Below are 23,537 nucleotides of genomic sequence, written 5' to 3' on the forward strand. Positions count from 1 at the left end.
GGTCAAATCGAGCCCAGCATCCGCCCACTTGTATTTGTCCTTGCTCGGCACTCTGGAACCAGTCACTGTCTGAGGCTACTATACACATATATATATATATCTATATCTATTTATATATATGTATTTTTACCCAATGTATGGCTTCATATTGGTAAGCCAATATTTATCAAGGAGCGTTCGTGTTCTCCGCCTGACGCAACTTCTTAAAATGCTTTCGAATTATAGAAAAAATCAAATAAAATCGCATAAAAGAAAACGTTGCAAAATAGCTGAAGAAATTTTCAATAAAATCGACTTTTGTTGGCTGCCAAAATGAAAATACATACGAAAATCTACAAACACACGCACATACACACACTCACACTGTTGCCCACACACTGTCTGAGGGGCACTCGCATATAGCAAATAAATGCGAATGGCACATTCCTGGGCATTGGTCTCTCATCTCCGCTCTTTGGCTCTGGCTCTGGTTCTGGTTCTGGCTCTGTTCTGTTTCTGGGTTTGGTCTCTGCTTTGCGCTGTTTCCTATTCTATTTGCCGATTTTTCGTTGATTTTCTTTCTTTGTTCACTTTTTGCCTTACGTTTTTCACTCCAGCTTTGCATCGCAGCTCGAGTGGAAAATTGACATATGTTTACTATGTTGTTCCTCCTGTTGTTGTGCTGCTGCTGCTCTGTGTGTGTGTGTGTGTGTGTCTAGTTTTTATTTCTTATTTTCATTTTGGACCAGCACCTACTGGAAGTCAAGCATCATTAGATTGGCACACCCCACCTGAAGCTGGGGGCATACGAAACATGCAAGTGCTGCAGGCAATGCGCCATAGCCAGATTCGCTTACCGATTTCACTCATTACGCCAATTTAGTTGGCTCAAACACAAGCTAAGCCATAAAACGGTAAAAAAGCTTGCAAAAATTAGCCAGAAGAACGTGACTTCTATGTGTATCTAATAAAAAGTAAGTAAAGTAAATTGCGTCACCAATCTGTTCATACGAAATGTTATGCAAACATAAACACAAAATATATGTATATTCTAATTTAATTTAGTTCCTATGAATTTCAATTATAAAATAGAATTTAAACGTTAAAAAATGATAGTATGGTATTCAAAATAAAGCAGAAAATTTATATAAATTTTACATGCTTAGTATATATATTTTTTGTATGTGTATATGAGATTGCGCTGATGCTGATGTATCCGCCGTAAGCATTTCCGTCTCAATTTTATTTTCTATTATTCAATCAGGCCCAGAACGTAGCGAGCTACAATTTTTTCTTGCCTCCATTCGAGTATGCCTGATCATTCAGCATTTTTTGTTAACTACATGAGAACTATTTAGAATTTCTAACATACACAATTGGCAGCGAAAAGTTGTTGGCACCTTTTGACTGCCCTATTTAGCACGTGCACCACGTTAAGCTCAACTATTTAGAAATTTCACAAAAAAAAAAAAAAAACAAGTAAGAAGGCTCCAGTCGAGACTGCTCGACTAGGAGATACCCTAAACCCTCCAAACTGATATTCTAATCATTCTGGACTTCTTTTATGCACACATACATACACATGCACGTATAAGCACGCGCTCTGCAAACTGCGCAGCTAGCAGCGGCTGCGCTTGGGCTGCACTGTAGTGTGGGCAATATAATGAGAATTTATTTGTTGAATAATTTCTTTTGTAGACATACGATCTTAATGCAACTTTTAGAGCGTAATCATATGGCTAAAATGTGTGTACATTCCAAAGCACAAGTTTCTAGTATTTGAAATCCGTTTTTTACAAATTGGGGGCGAAGGGGGCGTGGTATCCAAAATCTGTAAATTACAAAATCTTTGTATACATTAACTTTATATACAGCGCAAATTTGAAGTCTCCAGGTCTAAAAGTGTTCAAATTAAGCTGAAAAAACAATGTCGATTTTTCGATTATTCTCGATAAAAAAGTTATCGGATGAGTTATCGAAAAAATAAAGCAAACTTGTACTGCCTATGGTATACACGAGTATGCATGTCAAATTTCAGCTCTCTAGCTCTTATATCTTCTGAGATCCTTTTGCTCATACGGACGGAGGGACGGACGGACGGACGGACGGACAGACGGACAGGGCTATATCGACTCAGCTCGTCGTCCTGATCAAGAATATATATACTTTATGGGGTCTGCGATGATTCCTTCTGCCTGTTACATACTTTTCACAAAACCATTATACCCTGATTTCCCATTTTCAATGGGTTCAGGGTATAAAAAAACAAAAAGAGCAAATGCAATATGCATTTATGTTACATTGCAAAATGGAATTCCGTGTTTAGTAACTAAACTAAAACAAACTTTGGTCAAACGAGAGTTGTAAATTATTTATAATTTTTTATTTCCGCTGTGTGCCAACTGTAGCGTATATAAAATGCTCAAAGGAACTTTTTAGTTGTTATTTTGTAGGCCAGTAAAACGAAATGAAATTAAATTCTATTATTGAGGCATTTTATTAGAGTCGGGCGACCTTTTTTGTTATCGCTTTAAACTGCATATTTCGTAAGCCGCAAGGTTATTAAGAAAACTTATCTAGATATTTGCCACGAACGGAACAATGAATGGACCCAGCACGAGGCCAAAAGCCGCCTACCAAACTAACTATCTGCCACTGCTTCTGCTGCTTGGAGCAGAGACAACTCTATCGTTGGGGCCGAGTTGAATTGCCCATTGAAAGCGCCTGCCCCAGGCAAGCAATTGTTACCATGGCGGTCGTGGCAAGGCCACAAGTTGCAACAACAGCGTAAGGAAGCTGAGGAACAAGTAGAGGCAACTGCAATTTAAGCTACCGATTGCCATTATGTTAAGGTCCTGGCTCGCTCGTCCTTCTGCCAGTCCGGGCGTGGCCTATAAAACTGCATTGTGTGGCAGAAAAGTTGTTGAAATATATATTGAAAAACTGCTAAAGTGAAAACCTGAAAAACTGAAGCGCAGCCCATAAATGATTAATGGGCCGAGTTATGCGTTACGCGTTACGCTAGATGATGACCCGAACGTTCATGCACTTTATGCAATTTCCAGGCACTCGAAATTAGTCACACACAAATACACAAATACACACATACACGCATTAACTAGCATTCACATTAATGAGAATTTGCTGGAAATTTTGGCAAACGATTTTGAAATGTGCCACTGCAAATGAAGTGTAAAAGAGATAAGGGAAAGGGATGTGGCTGGGCTGGCTGGGACTGTCACATTCGTAAGTGCAAACGCAATGAAAATGTTTTTTAAAGTTCCAACAACGAATCAGAGCCAATTTACATAACCCAGAACAACAAATAGTTACAAATTGAAAACTTTTCTCTGCCAAGATTGTAAACGATTGTCTCCCAGTGTCTTACACGTCCCTGTGCCCCAGACCCCCCGCACCATCCCGCCCAGTCAGTGGCAGCTCTATCGCAGTTTCAGTTTGCCATTGTTATAATCAAAGTGGCACAAATAACAAAAAGAACCAAAGACTGAGGAAAAGACAACAACAACTACAACAACAACAACAAAAATAAATGTAAGACGAGAAAAAAACTGAAATTGACAGCAGAAGCAATATGAAAACCCCAGCAGATACGAGCCATACATAGCTCAGATACAGCTCCACAGCTATAGATACAGATACATTTGCAGATACGGATGCGCGGCGTACTCGCTGATACGTTAGATAGAAGAAGCAGAAAAAGTATCGACAAGTTTGACGCTTTATGGCATTGTTTAGTGCCGCACATTTCGCCAAAAACGTTTTTCAACTTTCACACAATTGCGCCATTTGCCGCGTCTTATGATGCCAGGCGATTGCTGGGTGCGCCAGCGTGGGCTGGCGAGGGCTGGCGAGGGCTGGCGGGGGCTAGCGAGGGCTGGCGTGGGCTGGCGGGGGATGGCAGAGGGTGGGCGTGTACGACACAAATCTGCTGACGGAAGCTTTGGATACGTTTGGACTAGAGCATTTTTTATACGTAAAACGTGCGGAAAGTTTGAGTGTCAGCTTAGAGGGCGTGGTGGGGTCTATTCAAGCAAAACTGGAAGCTAGGGATAGAAAAAGTTATAAAACAGTAGATAATAAAATAATAAAATATATGTATTTGAATTGCTCATGACGCGGCAACACACACACACACACACACACCCCACACTCACACAGGCACACACACACACGCGCATGCATACATAAAGTTTTCGTTTTTGTTTGCAGCGATAAAATTACATGTCAAATTGAATGTAACCTGCCATTCGAGCGCATTATGTTGGCCATAATTAAACGTCCAGTTGGCCAAAAGCCACCCGCCGTCAATGGCTGGTCAATCATTGGTTGATTTTATGGTCAACAGACGTTTAAGCTTTGGTGTGAATGGCTGGGGTGCTGGGACTCATTAAACTGGCGCCTCGCGTATGACCTCAGTAGATTCGCAAGAAACTCTTGTCGAAGGTCCTTGGAGTCACACTTCAAGCCCGCCTCAAAAGCGACAGAAACTTTCGCAGGATGCCAACTTTTCAATTAGTGAAATCATCCATTTCATCAGCGGTTGTTAAATTAATATTTTATGATTATGCCAGCTCCTTAAATTGGAGAGCAAGCGAATAATTTATGAATTTTTACACTTATATTTTGTTATTTTAATTAAGTCGATTCGCAATGGCAACAGCAATTTAAAATGAATTTTAATTTTATCATCAATTGAGGCAGTTACACGATTTATCTATTTAATTATGCTTATGGATCAATTTATTATTTATATGGTCAATATACGACAGAGAAGTACCCTGGATTCCAGAAAAAATTATAATACAATTAAAATTATTTAAATGAGAATTTAATTAAGAAAGTATTTAAATAATAATTATTAAACTTTCATTTAAAAGGCAGAAGAACTAGTAAAGATTTTTAAAGATTTCTAGATAGACAAACATATCCATTTCTAAAATGGGTGTGTGTACAGGGTATTTAAAAAGAGATAAGCTTTATTGTTCCGCTCGATTTATCGAAAATGTTTTGATTGTGTGCAATGAATTAGCACTAGGCAAAATATTGTTCCAAAAATATTCTAATAAATATAATAATTAAATACTCGAATTTCGCTTAGACTGAAATGGTAAATTAAATTCCAAACGTTCATTTCTTCATAAAAATAATATTTATAGAATAAACACATATACTCCACATTAAATTAAAGTCAATGGCTATTAAATATAATCAGCTTCAACAAAATGAATGCAACAGAATATAATTAGCATTCAATTTCAAGCGGATGACATATCCTTTTATGTCTTTTATAAAGAGCTTCCGGCATGAATCCCTTAAACAGTTTAACATTTTGATTTAACGGTTTTTGTTTTGCTATTCGCATTCGAGTTATTTGAAGATTGGAAACGACAGATTTTTTGCCAGCTCAAAGAACTATTGACGTAGGAAGGACATCGAATCCCTTTCTGATGGGTGCTCAAGTGAGCGAAATCAATGCGTTTTCTATGTTAATACAAATCAATCCGTCTAATCGAATCAAATGTTTTTAACAACTGAGCAGTTCCGTTGACTTTGTCTTTGTCGCAAACTTGTAAAACTAACGAACAAATCAGGAACAACAACGACAGCAACAACAATGACAGCAGCAATTGCGCAATATGCATAAAACTTTATATGGCATTTAAATTGTGTGCGTGGGTGTGGCATGAGGGGCGTGACTAGTTGGAGCAGCCAGACCCAGCGCCAAAACAAAAAAGAAGCAAAACAAAAGAAAATAATAATAATAGAGCTGACGCCGTGCCATCTTTCGACAGCTAACTTCGATTGTTAACTCAAGCATCACAAATACCGGAAATCGAATACAATTTGTAATTCTGATGAACAGTTGTGCAAAGCTTGAAGCGCACTCCTGAATCCTGGACCAGCAACAAGGACTCGCATCTGGATTTCCTGTGCTTTACGCAACAGTCTCTACTTGCCACAATGTCTCTTTGGACTGTAGCTATTGAAATACCCTATATTCAACTATCTACAAGCTAAGGTAGCAACAAAGCAGCTTCAAGGCTTCCCAATAGATGAGATGGCAGAGATGAGAGCTAATGTATAATTAACTAACTTCAAATGAAGCACTGCTACTGGGGACTTTGGCTGCAGATGGGGTTATATATATTTGCCAATATTATATTATATTTTTTTAGGAGCTATAAGTCAATTCGAATAGCTTTTAAATATTATTTGTAGTACACAATTGTTTTGAATTTATGTTTTACAAATTCTCTTATAATCTTAGAAACATAGTAAGTGATAGTGATTGCTCCGCAATCCATTAATATATATGTATGCATATGCATAGCCAATGAGCCATGAGAACAAACATGCATGTGAGTGATAGAGAGATAATGGAACGAATAACCGCAATCGCATTATAAATGTGTTTCTCTTAAAAAGCAACTTACAATGTCATACGTCTGCTGGGTTGCCCAACAGATGGTCTTCTATTTATGGGTAATATTCTTGGGCAATTGCAATACCTGATAATATTTTTAGGCAGGTGCGATACATAATATGATACATAGGGAATATTATTAGAAAAATACATTATACGATATGCATGAGCTTTGCAATTATTTCGTTAATGCCTTCTATTTCAATTGAAAATCTATTATTATCGATATTTCAATCGAACTGAAATAAAAATGCGATTGAAACAATTTCAAAGAATTTTTGTATGAGCTTAGAAACGAAGTTCATTGCACACTCTTAGCCAGTTTCAAGCCAAGTTAGAAAAGTCTGACATTTAAAATTTCCCTTAAGCTTCTTATAGGGTAACTTCTAGTCAGGCATAATTAATCGTTTGTTGTAAGTGTTGCTGTTGCTTGTGTTGCTGTTGCTTCAGTTGTTGCTGCTGTCCTTTTGTGATTGTTGTTGCTTTTGCTTTTATTGTTTATTTTGTGCGCTCCTCTCTCTCTCTCTCTCTCTCTCACTCCTTCTCTCCTTCTTTCTCTCTATGCGCTTTGCTCTCTATTTTCGATTCATTTCGTTATCGACTCAATGTCGACAACAATGGACCAAAATGTAATGCCAAATTGGGCAACATCGTTTTATGTGCTATTGCTGGTTGCTGCTCCTTGTTGCTGCTGCTCCTTGTTGTTGTTGTCAGTGCCGTTGTTGTTCTTGTTCCGGGTGCATTTCGCTTTTGAAAAAGTAAAGCATGGCGTGTGCGTCCACTCATCATCAGGTGCTCACTGTTAAATTTCGCACACGTAGCAGCATAAAAATTGACACCGATAATTCGCATGGTGTGTATGCGTGTGCCTGCGCGTGTGTGTGTGCGGGTAAGCAGAGGCAACGTTACGTATGCGCGATAAACACGCACACGTAACGCACACATACATCATGTCGAGTAAAATTTGTCGGTTCGACTGAGGGGTGGAGCTTTCCAGCTGTGGAGTGGTTGAATGTCGCGACGCTGTTTACACAAACAAAGTTATCAATTTTACACACGCCCCACATTCAATTTCCCCGTGGATGGGCTGCCCGTCGGGATAACAGCGTGTTATCACCCCATATCCCCCAGCACTGGGTCGTTTTCTACCCCCCTGTGGCCCGGCGGCGTGTCGGTATTTCCATCAATTCCGTATGCAATCAATGTCCAAATCGAAGACGCAGCGCGTCCAAGCCTCTCAGCAACAATAACAAATGGCGTATCAAAGGTCGGCCGCCAGGGGTTGCTCAACACATTCCCCAAAACAAGGGGAGGCCTACCAAATGCAGTTATATTTTTAAGCCGAAGTTTACACAGGTCAATGAAACCAAATATGAAGCTTTTCCATTCCCAATTTATTTTCAGGGCATCCATTTTTGTTCATAGCTATATTTACAGCACTTGCGTTAGGGTAGACTCTCAAGGATAATACCAAATTTATGTGTATTACATATCCAAAGTTTATGTACGAATACGCATTAAATATTTTAATATATAATTTATTTTGTTTCAATAACACATATTTTACAATGTCTGTAGACTCAAATTAAATCTTCTTTGTTTCTTTTGTAAGTTGGGTACCACGACAAATTTATACTGCTCAGCATGCTGACAAATTATTTTGCTTATTTTCTGCTATACCTTGGAATATTTTCTAATTTTGTTGCAAAACAAGAAAGTAATATATTGCTCGCAGACGAGCAATGGGCCAGAACAAGCTTTTTCCATCCATCTTGTTCTATGTTAATAGGTGTTATATCATTCCAGGCAGTTAAATTGAGGTCGGGCGGCTGCCTGCCCAGGAAAACGTTGCTTAAAATTGAAATACGCGCTCGTATTTATTTTGTTGGCCAATAAAAAAAATACATTCATATAATAATAATTAGTTTAAATTGTAAACAATTGCAAAGCAAATATGCAAACAATCATAATGAAACAACTTTTTTATCACTTGTGTTAAACTATTAACATTTAATTACAATGTTTATAGAAGAGCTGCAAATGGAATATACGTATTGCAATTAGATTAGATAAATATATTATTTATTATGGCAGTTATGATGTGTAAGCTACAGCTTAATTTAATTGAGCTGTTGGATAACTGGCATGAATTGTAATTTATTTAAAGCGATGCGCAAATGATTTCATAACATTTTTGACATTTTATGCGAGGAATGCTTATCCACCCGCGTACAGCACCCTCCCTGGCATTCCCCCTAACCTAATGCGGAAGCCATAACACGCGGAGCTACCCACTTGTGCATAAAATTTCACTTAGAGTATTGAGCGATGTGTTGCCAGGAAAGTGAAGAAGTGGGGGATACTGTGCACGGGAGAGGTGGGGGATGCGACTTTCTCTGGGGGGTCTTGGAAAAGTTGAGGAATGTTATCGTCTTGTTAGTGTAAAATAATAGATGCCAAGTGGGCTAGTGTACAGAGCATTGAGTGTCTTGGGTCGGATGAGCGGGCTGAGCGCCTGTTGGGCGACAATTTTTGGCAATTCGATGATTTGTTTTTCTCAATTTTTCTGCACGTTTTAGTGGCAAAACAACAACAAGCCGAGGAAGAGAAATATGTTGCCTTATGAAAAGGAAATGCGCGTAGGTAAAATGTGAAAAATTCCATTGAAATTACATTTATCCGACAAAATATTTATAATAACTTTGAAAATTCAATTTCTAAAGAAAATATGCTAAACGAATTGGCATTAAGGGCGACACGTTTATGTGCGTGTGTGCGTATGTGTGTGTGTGTGTGTATTGGTGTCGCTGTCGTTGTCCTTGTCGCTGTGTGCATGCTAGAAAATTAAAATCGACCATATGTTGCCTCATCGATTTTGATAAGGCGCTGCCACCAGTGTTGCCACCCAGCTGCGACAGGCTTCATATCCGTTTCCGCTCTAACATAATGGGTCACGGTATTTGCATATGCGTGTGTCACTATGTTCATATGTGTGTGTGTGTGTGTGTGTGTGTGTGTGTGTGTGTGCGCTTTCCGTTTTCAATTGAGACGCGCCCTGACAAAACTTGTAAAACGGGCCTTGTCATGCATGAGTTTTTGCCATTTTATTAATGTTGTTCCTGTTTCTGCTTCAATTGTTGCGCCTCCGCCCTGCTGTTGCTGTTGTTGTTGCTGCTGTCGCTCTTTTCATTGTTGTTGTTGCTTCTGTAGCGTGACACAAATCAAAGGACACTTTGAAAGTGTTTCTCGCTGCGTATTCCAGACCTTGTTAAATATTTCAAAGGCACTTCCTTCGCCAAAAGACGCATGGAATGCCTAGCTGCATGGGGGCCTTTACATATTTATATTTCCATTTATACGTATGAATATTCTCAAGCCGTAAGAGCCAACATCGCAGTGGCCTAATGGTATGTGTTACAATTAAATTACGCTTACGATAAATGTTGCTGCAACATGTTGCTGCCACACGGGGAGCAGGGCGCCTGCGCAGGAGCCGAAGCATTCGCAGCGCCACTCTTTGCGTAGGTTAGTTTTCTGAATGCTTTCAGTTCTTTAGCGCGCCTCAAGCCACACAGAACGTAGTTGTGCGAGGAGATAACTAAGTGACCCGGTGACTCACTGTGACTCGCCGTGACTCAGTCACGAGTTAAACACGAAGCAACACGCACCGTAACAAATCGGGCCGCTCGTTGCACTAGCGAGCGTTGTGTTCAAGTTCGGGCAGGCAAAGAAAAATCAAAGTAAAGCCGAAATTCGCGTAGCGTGTAACGTGTAACGTAATACGTGTACGACGTATAAGTAACGCAACGCGCTTGAATGCGTTACGTGACGCATGAAATGGCGGCACGCAATTCGCGCTACATTGAATCCGAACGCATCGTCCACAAATTGCTCTAGTCCCTCGCAAAAGGTAGAAATGAGAATATCCCCATACCGCACTCGAAAACTAAGACTCATGAGTATCTTTGAGTGTCTATGAGTGTCAATGAGTCGGAGCATGGGTGCTCGTACAATTAAGTGTATTAGTCGGACGTGACCAGACCGAAATTATAGCCACGGGCCAAAAAGTAAACGTCCACCTACCGACTGCCCCAGCAGCTTAGTATGTAATGAAGAAATTATTCAAGTTTGGCAGCTCCCCTTCCCCTTCCACTCTCCCCGCCTGCGGCCAACCGAATCACTCCAACGAGCTGCCTGCGGATGTCATGGTGATTGAAAACTCAACCGCAATGCGGCCTTGTCATCATTTCAAATGAATGGGACTCCGTCTCCGATAAGACTTAAGACTTAGAACTCAAAATCTAATCCCTTCCGCTGCTAACGCGTCCGCAAACGGCAATTCCTTCCCCTGCCCTCCTCCCGCCTACGTCGCTCGGAGTCGTGTGTCCTTATAAATCGAGTCTGGCGGTCGTCGGTCGTCGGTCCTTGGCTGACGGCTGGCAAAACAATATGGCGTTGACTCATTTAAGTCGCTGGCAGTGTCTTTGTCTTGAGCTTTGCGATTGCCATCATTTATTTTAATTAGTTTTTACTGTTGTCGCCTTTGGTTGCAGTCATAATTTAATAGCATCACAAATTGCGCATGAAATGTTGTTGGAATACTTTGCGGCGATGCTTGTGATCATGGGATTAACCACAACATTCGATAAGCACACAAGCCACATGCGACACTTTGGTAAGTATCCAGCAAACACATATATCTATATATGTATATACTCTATAAGTGTATATAGAGCAATTGCCAACTACAAACTGCAGAGCACGAACGAAACTTTTTGAGCGAGAAATGAAAGTGGTTTCGCAGCTTGAGCAGTTGTCGAAATGATGACTAATTTATCATGAGGCTTAAACTGTTTCAATTTGACCAAACGAACACGACAGATGCTCGCCTGGGCGGAAAATTATATTTAAGCTGAGTCAGACTCGAGTGCAGCTAGATTGAGCATAATTATTATTTCTCTCAGGAGAATGCACTTAATCAAGGCAGCAATATGGGCACTTGAGGTGTCTCAAGTGTTTCAGCACAGTCATCATAGAAAATAATAAGTCTTCATACTGCACTGAGCATTTAAATGTAGATAATTACATGAAGTGCTGAGAGCAGAGCTATATCTATTTGTAATACAGTCGAGTCCCGATAATTCGAAATGGCAAGGTGTTAAGCTTTTGTTTCGACTTACACAGGAATTCAAACTATCGAGAATTGTCGAGAACGAATTTTGCAATGGAAGCCAATTTTTTTCGATTTATTGCGATTTTTTATTTAGGGGTTCCATTTAAATTATATATATATTGCTCTTCTTATTTGTATGGGCTCTTCAAGGACTATGCATATTTGCATTTCTTTATATTGGATTTCTGTTATGTAAGCAGCCTATTTGCACAAAAACTTAAATGCAAAAAAAGAAATACAAAAAAGCTAATATTACATTTATATAATATTTACATTTATATATGTGTAACTTACATTTAAATGCAAGTGAGGTAAGTAATGGAAATATACGTTAAAAAATGTAATTTAAATTTATATATATTAGCTCTTTGAATTGTAAAACAATACCATTTATAACAAAAAAAAAGTTTGCATACCATTTTTTATTTTTGATCGAATTATAAATTACAATGTAAAGGCTTATCTAATTTAAAGTGAAATTCGATTTGTAATTTAAATCATTAATTGAAAAGCAAAGGATTATAGAACTCTCTTTCAAATACACATATATATGTTTTTTTATATAGTCAATACAATATGATATTATTATCAAGTATATGTATATACATTCGCAAGCAAAAATTTATTGTGTGTAAGATATTCATTCCAATGTCTCAGTTCAATTAATTAATGATTGTTTATACTTTAAACTGATCTTCCGATTTTTTTACTAAGTCATCCCAATAAATTGCTGCCTGAGTTCATTAACTCCAATGTGGCTTAGCATTACTTCTATATTGAATATAAGTAAATATCGTAATGCATTTTTGCATATCGACTTTTAAAAAGTGCTGTTAATAAATTTAGTAAATTTTGCTCATTTCGGGAACTTGTGAAAACAAAAGAGCTATTCGCTTGGGTGTTTATTTGTTTTTCTTTTGCTCTCGCAAAGCAGGGGCAATTTCTCATTTATTATTTATGGCACCTGGCCTCAGTTTTAGTGCTGACTGTGGTTCGGGCATGGTCGAGCTTGTTGCTGCGGTTGAACTCAACAGTTTGAAAAACCTACAAAAAAAAATACACACAGAGAGAGAGAGAGAGAGAGAGAGAGAGAAGCATAGGGCACTGGTTACTTTTGAACGGCGTCTGGCACTTTGTATGTAAATACAAAAGTTTTATTAAAAAAAGAAGAAGCAGCGCATTCCATATTTATTTTTTATATGCGTGTGTAAATTGTGTGAGTTTTATTGTGCAACACACACACAAAAAGCAATTTCATTTGTAAAATGTTTGGCGGGGGCGGCACGTGTGGTGCAGGTTGCGGCTTCATTGTAACTGTAACGAGTGTAGCAACAGTTTCAATTAAGTGTTTAGCGGCATTTTATTGCTCGATATTTGATAGCTCACATGGGCTAATGGGCGTGACAATAAATCAATACACTGAAACATATATGTGTACACACACACATCTATGCGTGTATGATGTATGTTAAGTAGGCCCATGCTCGCATTCTCTCTGTGTGTGTTTGTCTTTGTGTTGGTATTTGTTTAGGCAGTCGTGGATTATTAGCGGATTTGTTGGCTAATACAGAACGTTGATAAAGCGGCCTGCACATAAATCACTCGCCTCAAGTGAGGCTCCAATGATGGATCATAATGCGAATTGGTCTTAGCCATTCAGACACACTCACACACACACACACACAAATCCATATGTGAAGTGTATTACGAGTATGTATGCCAATAAGATGGTAAACTTTGGCATAAATTAAGCACAAATACTCGTTAATCAAATGAATGTTGATTCGTATGTAGTGTGGCCATTCATTCACTGGCACACAGACAGACGCAGACGCAGGCACAGGCACAGACACAGACACCCGAACACTCACACTCATTCATATCCATTTGCCGAGCTGTCTTTTGCAGCGTGTTGGCCCATCATTCCGATTTGGATAGAAACGTAGACGTTGATGTTGAATATAAATGCACATGAATACATTTAGATTGACATTCAGATACAGTTATCTAATACCCTTTTCAAGTGTCTAAGGGGTGTGTGTGTGTAAGTGTGAGTGTGCTTGATGAAGTGTGGCAAGTCTCGCATTGTTGTAGTTTTTAGGCACTTGACAAGCGTTTATTGACACCAGTCACTGACCACATTGCAAACCAACTTCTCCTGTCCATCCGCAGCACGGGCCGAGGAGCTCTCCAATCTGATACCGGACGAGTACGAGCCGCAGTTCGACAACAACACTGAGCGCGAGATAATTGCCGCCCTCGGCACCACGGCCCGCATGCATTGCCGTGTCCGCCATCTGGGAGATCGCGCCGTTTCCTGGATTAGGCAGCGCGATCTGCACATCCTGACCATTGGCATCATGACCTACACCAATGATCAGCGCTTCCTCGCTCGCCACATCGACAACTCCGACGAGTGGGTGCTGAAGATCGTGTCCGTGCAGCCGCGCGACGCCGGCGTCTATGAGTGCCAGGTCTCCACGGAGCCCAAAATCAGCCTCGCCTACAAGCTGATGGTTGTGAGTAAGTATCTACGGACCCACAGTGAAACCTGCTCTTGGGCTTTGTATGGGCCAAAAGCTCTAGAGACATGAAAATTTAATATCGAGGCAAGCATTGGCGTTTGACTCCTTAGCTAAAAATATGTAAGAGCTCAGCTTGACTCAAGTGACTTAACTCTCCCATTCGTTAAGTTAATTTGTAGTAGAGAAAATTGTTTTTAAAGAAAAACTTTAATAGGTAAGGACTTTTTTTCGTCTAAATTCATTTATTTCTTTGTTTATTATTATTATTTTTATTTTATTTATTAAATTGTTACAAAAAATCAATTCTAAATAACAATTTAGTTTGAAGACAGAGCAACAAAGGCCTTCAGGCTATTATTATTTTTTATGTTATATTTTATATATATTATATGTATATATATATATATATATATATATATATATATATATATATATATATATATATATATATATATATATATATATATATATATATATATATATATATATATATATATATATATATATATATATATATATATATATATATATATATATTTTTTTTTATATTTTTATTACAAGTAACTTAAACAACGTTGAACTTTTGTGGGTTGCACAGTATAATTATAATGAAGCAGAAATGCAGTCGAAATAGAAATATGATTATAGGAATGAATATATTAGAATATATCAGGTAAATATTCTAATTATTTCGAATTTTATACCCATTCTTAATTTTGTATTAATAAAAAAATAGAACAAAAACAAAATAAATTAAATAGATGAATGAATCAACCTTCAATACGAAATTCCTTGGAATTGTTTTGTTTTGATAGCCCAGTCATGTTTCTTTTCGTATTTCTTGTTTTAAGAGAGAAAATAAATATACCAAAATTAGCTGGTGTTGAGGGAATGACGCAGAGATTAATTGGCATCCTGTAGACAAGAAATAGTGATAATGAGATAAAAGTAAACTAATTATGTGCACTATGCATAAAAAGAAATCAAAGAAGCCGCCAAAACAGAAATAATAATAAAGATAATAATAAAAGAAAAGTGTAAGGCTATGCCAGGAAACAGACAATTGAGTCCGAGTATTAAGCAAAAAGGGAAAAATATGAACAGGCAAATCAAAGTGGGAAACAGGAAAATATGTGCAACTAGGTCAAAGGACGGCAAGAGGCAACAGTGAAATTACGAATGAAAAACAGAAATATATTAAATTTACTTACTTTGTATTACTTCTGTTATTAACAACACTTGGTTAAACTGATTAAAGCTCGGACCTTGGCTAGAATTTTAACACATCACATCATACTGAAACAAAACTAAAGCTAAAAAACTAAAACTGGAAACTAAAAGTGAAAACTAAAAAAAAAAAACATAAACTAGCATTTAATACTCGAAAAACTAAAGCTTTTGCATTTAAATTGAGATTGAAAACAATGTCTGTATGGCTACCTAGGAGAGGGCGGGACTAGGGAGTGGAGTAGGAGGCGAGGCTAAGCATTAGTTTAATGAGCTGTGCAGAAGCAGGTGCGATAGTGTAAAGCAGCAACGAATGATAATGAGTTTAGTCTGAAAAGCGATGTAGGACAGTGTAATTGACAAATGTCTTGCGTTCCATTGACAGCATCAAAGGCACAAATCCTGGCCAATCGTGAACTGTTCATCCAAAGCGGCAGCGACATCAATCTGACATGCATTGCGCCCCAGGCGCCAGGACCCTACACGCACATGCTCTGGTACAAGGACACGGAACTTGTTAGCGACTCGACGCGCGGCGGCATACGCGTCATCTCCGAGCAGCAAATAAAGACGAGCAATCTGGTCATATCGCGTGTACTTCACACGGATTCCGGCAATTACACATGCTCCGCGGATAACTCAAGTGAGTGCCCGATGACCCAACATATCCAGCACACACCCACTTTGACACACACACACACACACACACACACACACACACACACACATATACGCATATATATTACCCACAACGCCCCCATTCTCGTTTGCAGATAGCGACAGCGTCTTTGTGCATATCATTAAGAGCGAGCAGCACGCGGCCATGCAGCACGAGCTGGGCGTCAGACTGGTGGCTGGGCAGAGCCTGTGGCTGCTGCTCGGAATGGTGCTGCTGCTGCAGCATATGCCACGCCCCATACTTCAGCTGCAGCACCAGCTCCTGCTAGCTGGGGCCTAAGTAGTCTCAGAAGTCGCAGCTTATGTTTGATGTCTGCTTTGGCGTTGCCCTTTGGACGGTCGGCTGAATGGACGGGGGGAGGGTGAGTTTGCGCTGCGGTTGCTCTCATGGGACATTGCAATTGATTTTATTACTCAATTTACAGCTCTGGCAGGAAGAATGCCCACATGCCCACGCCGTCCACACCGCCCACACCGCCCACTGCGCTGCGCTGTACATAGAAGAGAGGCACACCTGTGTATATAGTGTAAATCGTATTTGGGTTTTTTCCGTTTAGGCAGCTTTAAGTATTTTTATACGTAATTAAGTCACTAATAATCGATAGGTCGATTTGTCGATTGATTCATTCAATCGTGCAATCGACTAGCCCATAAGCCATTATAGAAACAGAAACGAAAATGCAACCATAAAATCGAATAAATGTAAATAAATGTTTAATCTTAATTAACAAATGACAAAAGCCATGTTGAACTGTCGCTTTGAAGGTGCGCTCAACCCATGCTGACCCACACACACACACACACACACACACACACACACACACATACATACCTATACTGTCATCTAGATTAATTATGATTAATTATGCCAACGTGAGTGTAAAATTAAATTTAAATAGGCAAAGAAAAGAAAAACGAATGATTAATTGCAATATGAATGTGTATTTACAGTGAGAGTTAGGCCCGCCTTTTCCAAGCCATTGCACAACATTTACGACTCTGATTTCCCGCCGTAGATGCGACCCCGGGCAATAACCAAGATTATGTGACTTAATTGCACTGAGTTGCGCAACGGGAGGGCGTAGCTGGAGGGGGGTTGGCATGCCTCGTTATTTCGGTAATTGAAAAGCGATAAAGGCCTTCGCGCACCTGTACACATCCTACACATAAATACGAGCATGTGTATGTATGTGTGTGTGTGTGTGTGTGCTCGGACAAGTGTACAGAGAAACCTGCAAATTGAGCGCGGCCGATGCCTGCGGCGCAGCTTTGCCAGCCAACACTCAGCAACAACTCGGCAATTGATAAACGAGAAAACTCAGTAGCCCAAAGCAAACAACAACGAAAACACATTTCGAAAATAATAAAAACGTTTATATACATATGTATGTATGTGCATATATTTATTTGCGCTGCCTTCAGTTTGACATATTTATTTCAGGCCGTTAAAGGATTCGTTGTCGCCCTTGCAAATAATAATAAATATGTTGGCTGAACACGCAAATAATGAGCAGAGATAGTTAATTTTTTTAAATATTGATTAAAAGCTGAAAAGTTATTTAAGTTGTGCAAATATTTATATAAATATACAATATATACAATCTATATGTATATAAATTTGTGGCAATCGTAGAAGAGAGAGAAAGAGAGAGGCAGATTTTACTTTTGCAATTTTCACAAAAATTCAATGCATGTTTTATTTATTTATTTCATTTATTTATATATATAATTTTTTTCATTTAACTATTAAAATTCTATGCATATTTATGATGACGAACTGTGAAACTTTTAATGGATTACGTTCACAAAATTGTCTTAAATCCCATGGAAATTCATAACCGAGTTGAGCTGGCATTCGTCAGCAATGAGGCATTGCAGCGCGAGTTACGCCTCTTTATGGAAAGTCTCGAAATTGAATTTTAATCTGAGCTCAAAAGCGCACCACTTGCAGTACTTGCGCCACTAAGTAGCCGCAAAATGCATTTGTGGCATGCGCTTTAATTTGAAATACCAAAAACCGAAAGTTTCACGCTGCCACAGACTCTGCTAAGTAGGCAACCTATTGTCAACTAGACGGGCGGAGGGGCGCGGCTGGCACGTAGTGCTGCTTAAAGTTGCAGTGCATAAGCTAAGAGGGATGAGTAAGCGAGATAGAGATAAAGTTAAAGAGAGAGAGTGAAGAGTAAAGAGGATGAGCACTGCGGATGAGCCAATACTAATTGAAATGAAAGCCGTTATGAACAGTAAGTGAAGTATCATGCATAATGCTAAGAGGTAGCCACATCCATCACAATGGCCAAAACAAGATATGCCTGGCGGTTGTTGTTGGCCCGGTTAGCATGCTGTGTGCTGGGCCAGAGGCGCTTCAAATCTTTTGGGAATATTTTGCGTATCTGCAGTCGAGCGCGCTGACAAGTCCCAAGTAACATACATATTTTATACAGATATATGACTGTGTGTGTGTGCGTCTGTGTTGGTGCTTATGTATAACCCATTGGGCCATAGCCTCGGCTCAATGAATTGCAGTTGTTGTTGGTTTTATTGCTGCTGTTGCTTCACCTTCACTCATAAATTGTTCAGCGTGAAATAAATCAAACTCAGACTCTCCCTAGAACTGGAGCCTCTGCCTGAGACGCTGTCAGTAACAAATCATGCTCAGGGCTGCGGCCCACAACGAGCTCTATGGCCTGTAGTCGGAGCCGTTGCCGTTGCCGTTGCCGTAGCTGATGCTGGAGCATAGCCGTATACTTGTTTACGGCCTTAATACGCACCGACTCAAACAAGAAAACAAAAATTGCGTATACGCTGTGTGTGCCAGCAGCAGACGTAGACGCAGCAACGCTCCAACGGAAGTGCGGAAGTTCCGACAGTGCGAACACGATGACAGCAACAACAAGCGTTAAAGAACTACAGGGCGTTGTCGCTGCGCCGGAAAATATTTAATTACTAATGAGTTTTTCGTGCTGCAGCAAAATCAACATTTTCAAATACGTGGCAGGAAAAACAAGCGCGCACAAAAAATAAAAGCGAAATCTTTGTAACATTTTTAATTTGCTAATTAGCAGGCCCAATTTGATTGATAGTCCAACGTGCGGGTACTTCAACACACACACACAGATACATACATGTATATATGTCAGCTGATCACACAATTCATTATTTAGTTAGTGCTGTTAGTCAATTGATTATCAGGTATTATGCTTGACAAATTCCCATCCAGCTCTGCCTCCAAGGCAACCAATTGGTTTCAATCTGATGAATATTTGCTGGCTCACTGCGTAACGGCGGCGTGTTGGGCAGAGGGGGCAGTGAGGGCAGATTGGCAGGCCAAGAGCTAGAGGGTATCTAGCTATAATAAATTGTATGTACATGCATGTGTCATGAAATATAGTACACGCACATTCACAAAAGCACACAGACACACACGCACACACACACACACGCATACACATATACACATCCGAATACGTACACACGTGAATAAATTATGATTGGTATTCACGCAAGTTTGGCAAAAACAATGACAACTCTTAATGTTTAAAAAGGCCTTAGTCATCGTAGTCGTTAACTTATCCGAGAAAGAGATAGCAACAACAACAACAACAACAACATCTACAACAACAACGACGACGAGCGACACACTGGAAGCTGAAAAAGTTTATCTTTCGATATTATTGGGGCATAACTTTGCGGGCCATAAATCAAATTAGATGCCCGCTGACACTTAGCAACACATAAGAAGTGCAAACGATTTTATTAAATATATAATGCAAACCGCAAGGTCTACAAAAAAAAAAAAAAAAAAAAAAAAAAAAAAAAAAACATCCAGCAGCAACAACAATACCAACAACAACAAAGGTCTGATTGAATCAGTAGAAATATTCTTCCTAGAATTTTATTTGTTTTCTGCTGGAGTCCATAGATTATAGAGTTTGTGCTTAGCCCGACATTTAAATACTCTTTAACATAAATTATTTATGTGAAAGATAAAATAAATAAACAAATAATAAACTAATTTTTACTTTATTTTAGCTTATTATTTAAATACTCTCTAAAATAGATTATTTATCATAAATAAAAAGAAAAAAAATTACAAATAATTGTAATAAATTTTAGTTTCCTACTTAGTTGATTTATTTTTTATTTTTAATAAATATAAAATAAAATAAAATAAATTAGCAAATTGTGGAATACCTATATATGCTACAAGTTAAAATTTATTTGATGTAATTTAAAAAAGGATTAATGATGAACGTTTAAAATAATTATTACTAGTTAAAAAAAAAAAAAAAAAAAAAACATTTGTGTGTTTTTTTATTTTTTATTTCAACATAAAAATATATATAATTTTTTTTCTTTTTTTTTCATTTATTAATTATTTGTTTTTACTGTCTTTTTATTTACTCAAAATTATTATTATTTTTTTGTATTAACCAAGTCCAGTAACTAACAACCTTATCGAGTCTAGAGTGGCATACAAAATAATCTCTTTCTTTACCACAACTTTAAATTATGTTCAACAAAAATAATCCCTAAAAGCAACTGAATAAACAATTTGACTAAATAATCGGAAAGGGCTCTTTACAAGCGGTACAAATCGGATTAAATAGCAAAAGTGCCCGGAGCAAATCAATTAAACTGAGCGTAAATGCGTTAGAAAACATTTATCATGCGATTTGCTCAGCCGGAGAAGGCTTTAAGTTGGCAACGACTTTTGCGCAGAGAGAGATTTAAGTGATTTGCTGACTGGCTTTAAAATCCAAGTCAGTTGTGAGGGTAATAAATGGCCTGGCACTATTTGAATAGCCTTAGCACGAAAATCAACATTTTCGGTTTGCTTTCGTTTGGTTTTGGGTGGTTTTACTTATTTTTTTTATTTTTTTCTTTGGCTCTAAGTCTGGGTTTGCATTTGGATTTGGGTTTTCGTTTTCGTTTTAATTTAAGTTTTGTTTTAGCAGCGCACAAAAGTGCAAAGTGTCTGCAATTTCAGTTGGTTTTCATTTTATAGAAGAAACCACCAAACATTTTTTTTTTATTTTTACATCTGATTTTGTAGCTCGTTACTGTCAGTTTGTTGCATGCGACACGCGATGGCCGCGACGGAGTTTTGTAGGCCGTTTTAGCACTGGGCCCCAAGCGCCATGGCTCCAGCTGCAAACAATTGCTGCAATGCCTGCCGCATATAGTTTAATCTTCAAACAAAATCGTTTGATCCATATCGCACGGCCTGGCCGAACCAGGGAGTAAGGGTTGAATGTAGAAAGGGGCCGGCGGGGGATCTATGTGACAGCTAACTGCACGCTACAATTGCACCCGCTGGCAAGAGGTTAATTTCCCCCAGGAAGCGCACAACTCAATAACCTTAAGCAGAGAGCAAGAAATGGGGCGCTAAGTAAACCACAACATTAAGAGGACGCATAAAGATGAAAAAGGCCAGCGTTCGGGCGCTGAGAGGATGCTGCCCCACCTGGTCCACCCAGCCGAACAATATGAAATTACCGCTTTGAAATATGAACCACCCGCTGAGATTTTATAGCAGTCAACTTTGAATTATTAAATATGTATTTCCCAACCGAACACCAAATGCCGAACGCCGAATGCCAAAGCCAGAAACAGCGGCAAAGCAAGCAAAGGCGAAGAAACCTCTAAATGTGCTTCAACTTTTCGGTTACTTTTTGTGTCTATGTGTGTGTGTGTATTTGCATAAGTATGCATGCGAAAGCGGGAAATTATCGCCAGGGAAATTATTTGAAAAATTGCCCAATTGCCATAAATGTGTGCTATAAAAAGGAAGCTTTCGCAAGTTTTGTAACCTTTAGCCGTGACGCCATTGCCAGAACTTTACACCTTGGAGCTTTTCGCCTCAAGCTCATGTTGGCGCATAATGAGCAAAGCTTTTGAGAAACATAATGAGCCACAGCTTGCGACTAGCCTGTCTCTGTCCCTGCAGCTCTGATAAAATAGGAGCTACAAATGACAGCCCATTAGCCAGTTATTGCGACAGCCTGACGGCCAAAAGCACTAAGCACATTAACAGCTTTCGCTGACTACAGCCGGCTCATAAATATGCACCTAAGTAATTTTCATTAGGCCCAACCCTAGTATCCCTTGGCCTTATGGAAATTCATCACACACAGACAGACATACACACTACAATTTATATGTGAAATATATATACATATATTTATATGTGTATATAGGGGTGTGCATATCTGTTATGGTGCGCCTGCTAAAAATAGCTTCATATACATAAATTCTCATCTCTGTTGCATTTCCTCGATCGTCGTTTCTTTTCCTTTTTCGACTATTTTATCTTTTCGGCGTCTACATAATTTCTTTCCGTGTGTATGTGTGCGTGTATGCGTGCAGGGAAACTGCACTGCGCAAAAATGATACGTAGCATTGGCTTGTTTATTTGTCAAAGCACAGCTGACATTTTTCAGTTTGCTTATTTATTTGCTTAGCCGTGCTGTAGTAGATGTGCTTTGTGTGTAGAATAAATGTTGCGAGTACTTGTTATTTCTTTCTCTTTGCCCCCATGAACCACTTTCATTGGGAGAATCGAACAGTTGCTTGGCAGTTGTGCATTTAATTATCGCCTGGATTTGCTTTACACTTCCGCTCCAAGTGTCATCTGCAAACTTACTTATTCTATATTAAAAATATTCTTATTGTGAGTTTTATGGCTCTGAATGGGTTATATTAGCTGCGTGATGCCAAAGGTGCACAGTATATATTTTAATCATAATAAAATTCGTTGCATATGCATACATACATACATATTTAATTATTGGCTAAATTGATATGAATCTCAGATTTTATTTTCCCGAGCTTCCATTTGAGCTGCAGGGCAGTTTGTCATATTTTTTAATTGAAGCAGTTGCTTCAAGCAGTTTACTGCTTGACAACTCTAATTTATATGCATATTTGAGCAAGATTTTGTATTATTTATTTATATGCATGCATTTGTTAGGGCATTCGGTGGCTCGCAACACGCGCCCAGCTGCACTGTTGTTGTTTTTGTTGCTTTTCTTGCTGCCTTTTCTCACAGTGCATGAAGCTTGCAAGTGGCTGTTGCCATTACGTTAGTCGGCGCTGCCGCTGCTGCTGCTGCTGCTGCTGCTCTTGCTGCTGCTCTTGCTGCTGCCGTTGTTGTTGTTGTGTGTAGTTACTCTTATGCTTGTTCTCGTTGCCGTTATACTGAGTCGCTTTTTTCATTTGCAGCTTCGGGGCTGCCATAATTTTTTTCATTTCTTTCGTTTCAGTTTTTTTTATTTTTTTATTTCTCGTCTTTTTTAAGTTTTGCACAGTTTGCACGCATCGGTCCGTAAATTTATGCATTTGGCTATGCGAGCGTAATAAACAAGACCTTCAACCGACGTCGTCGACGACGTTCCGCTCTTGCTCGCTCGCTCGCTCGCCTGCTCGCTCCCCGTCTTTGTCTTGCTTATGTTCTGGTCAGGTCGCTGTCGCTGTCGCTGTCGCAGTCGCAGCTATGTTTGGTCACTTC

The 23,537-nt window shown here is 39.0% G+C and overlaps 1 protein-coding gene across 1 annotated transcript; it reads left to right on the forward strand.

Annotated features, from left to right (window-relative positions):
• Positions 1 to 9,976: 9,976 nt before the first annotated feature.
• On the forward strand, positions 9,977 to 16,836 carry LOC6574512 (hemicentin-2). The gene is made up of 6 exons (XM_002000519.4): positions 9,977 to 10,334; positions 10,978 to 11,099; positions 13,770 to 14,120; positions 15,735 to 15,992; positions 16,123 to 16,389; positions 16,453 to 16,836. The coding sequence occupies exons 2-5, from the start codon at positions 11,012 to 11,014 to the stop codon at positions 16,305 to 16,307; spliced, it is 882 nt and encodes a 293-aa protein (XP_002000555.1). The 5' UTR covers positions 9,977 to 10,334; positions 10,978 to 11,011; the 3' UTR covers positions 16,308 to 16,389; positions 16,453 to 16,836.
• Positions 16,837 to 23,537: the final 6,701 nt, after the last annotated feature.

Source organism: Drosophila mojavensis, unplaced genomic scaffold (assembly GCF_018153725.1).
Source record: "Drosophila mojavensis isolate 15081-1352.22 unplaced genomic scaffold, ASM1815372v1 contig_231, whole genome shotgun sequence".
NCBI classification, from domain to species: domain Eukaryota; kingdom Metazoa; phylum Arthropoda; class Insecta; order Diptera; family Drosophilidae; genus Drosophila; species Drosophila mojavensis.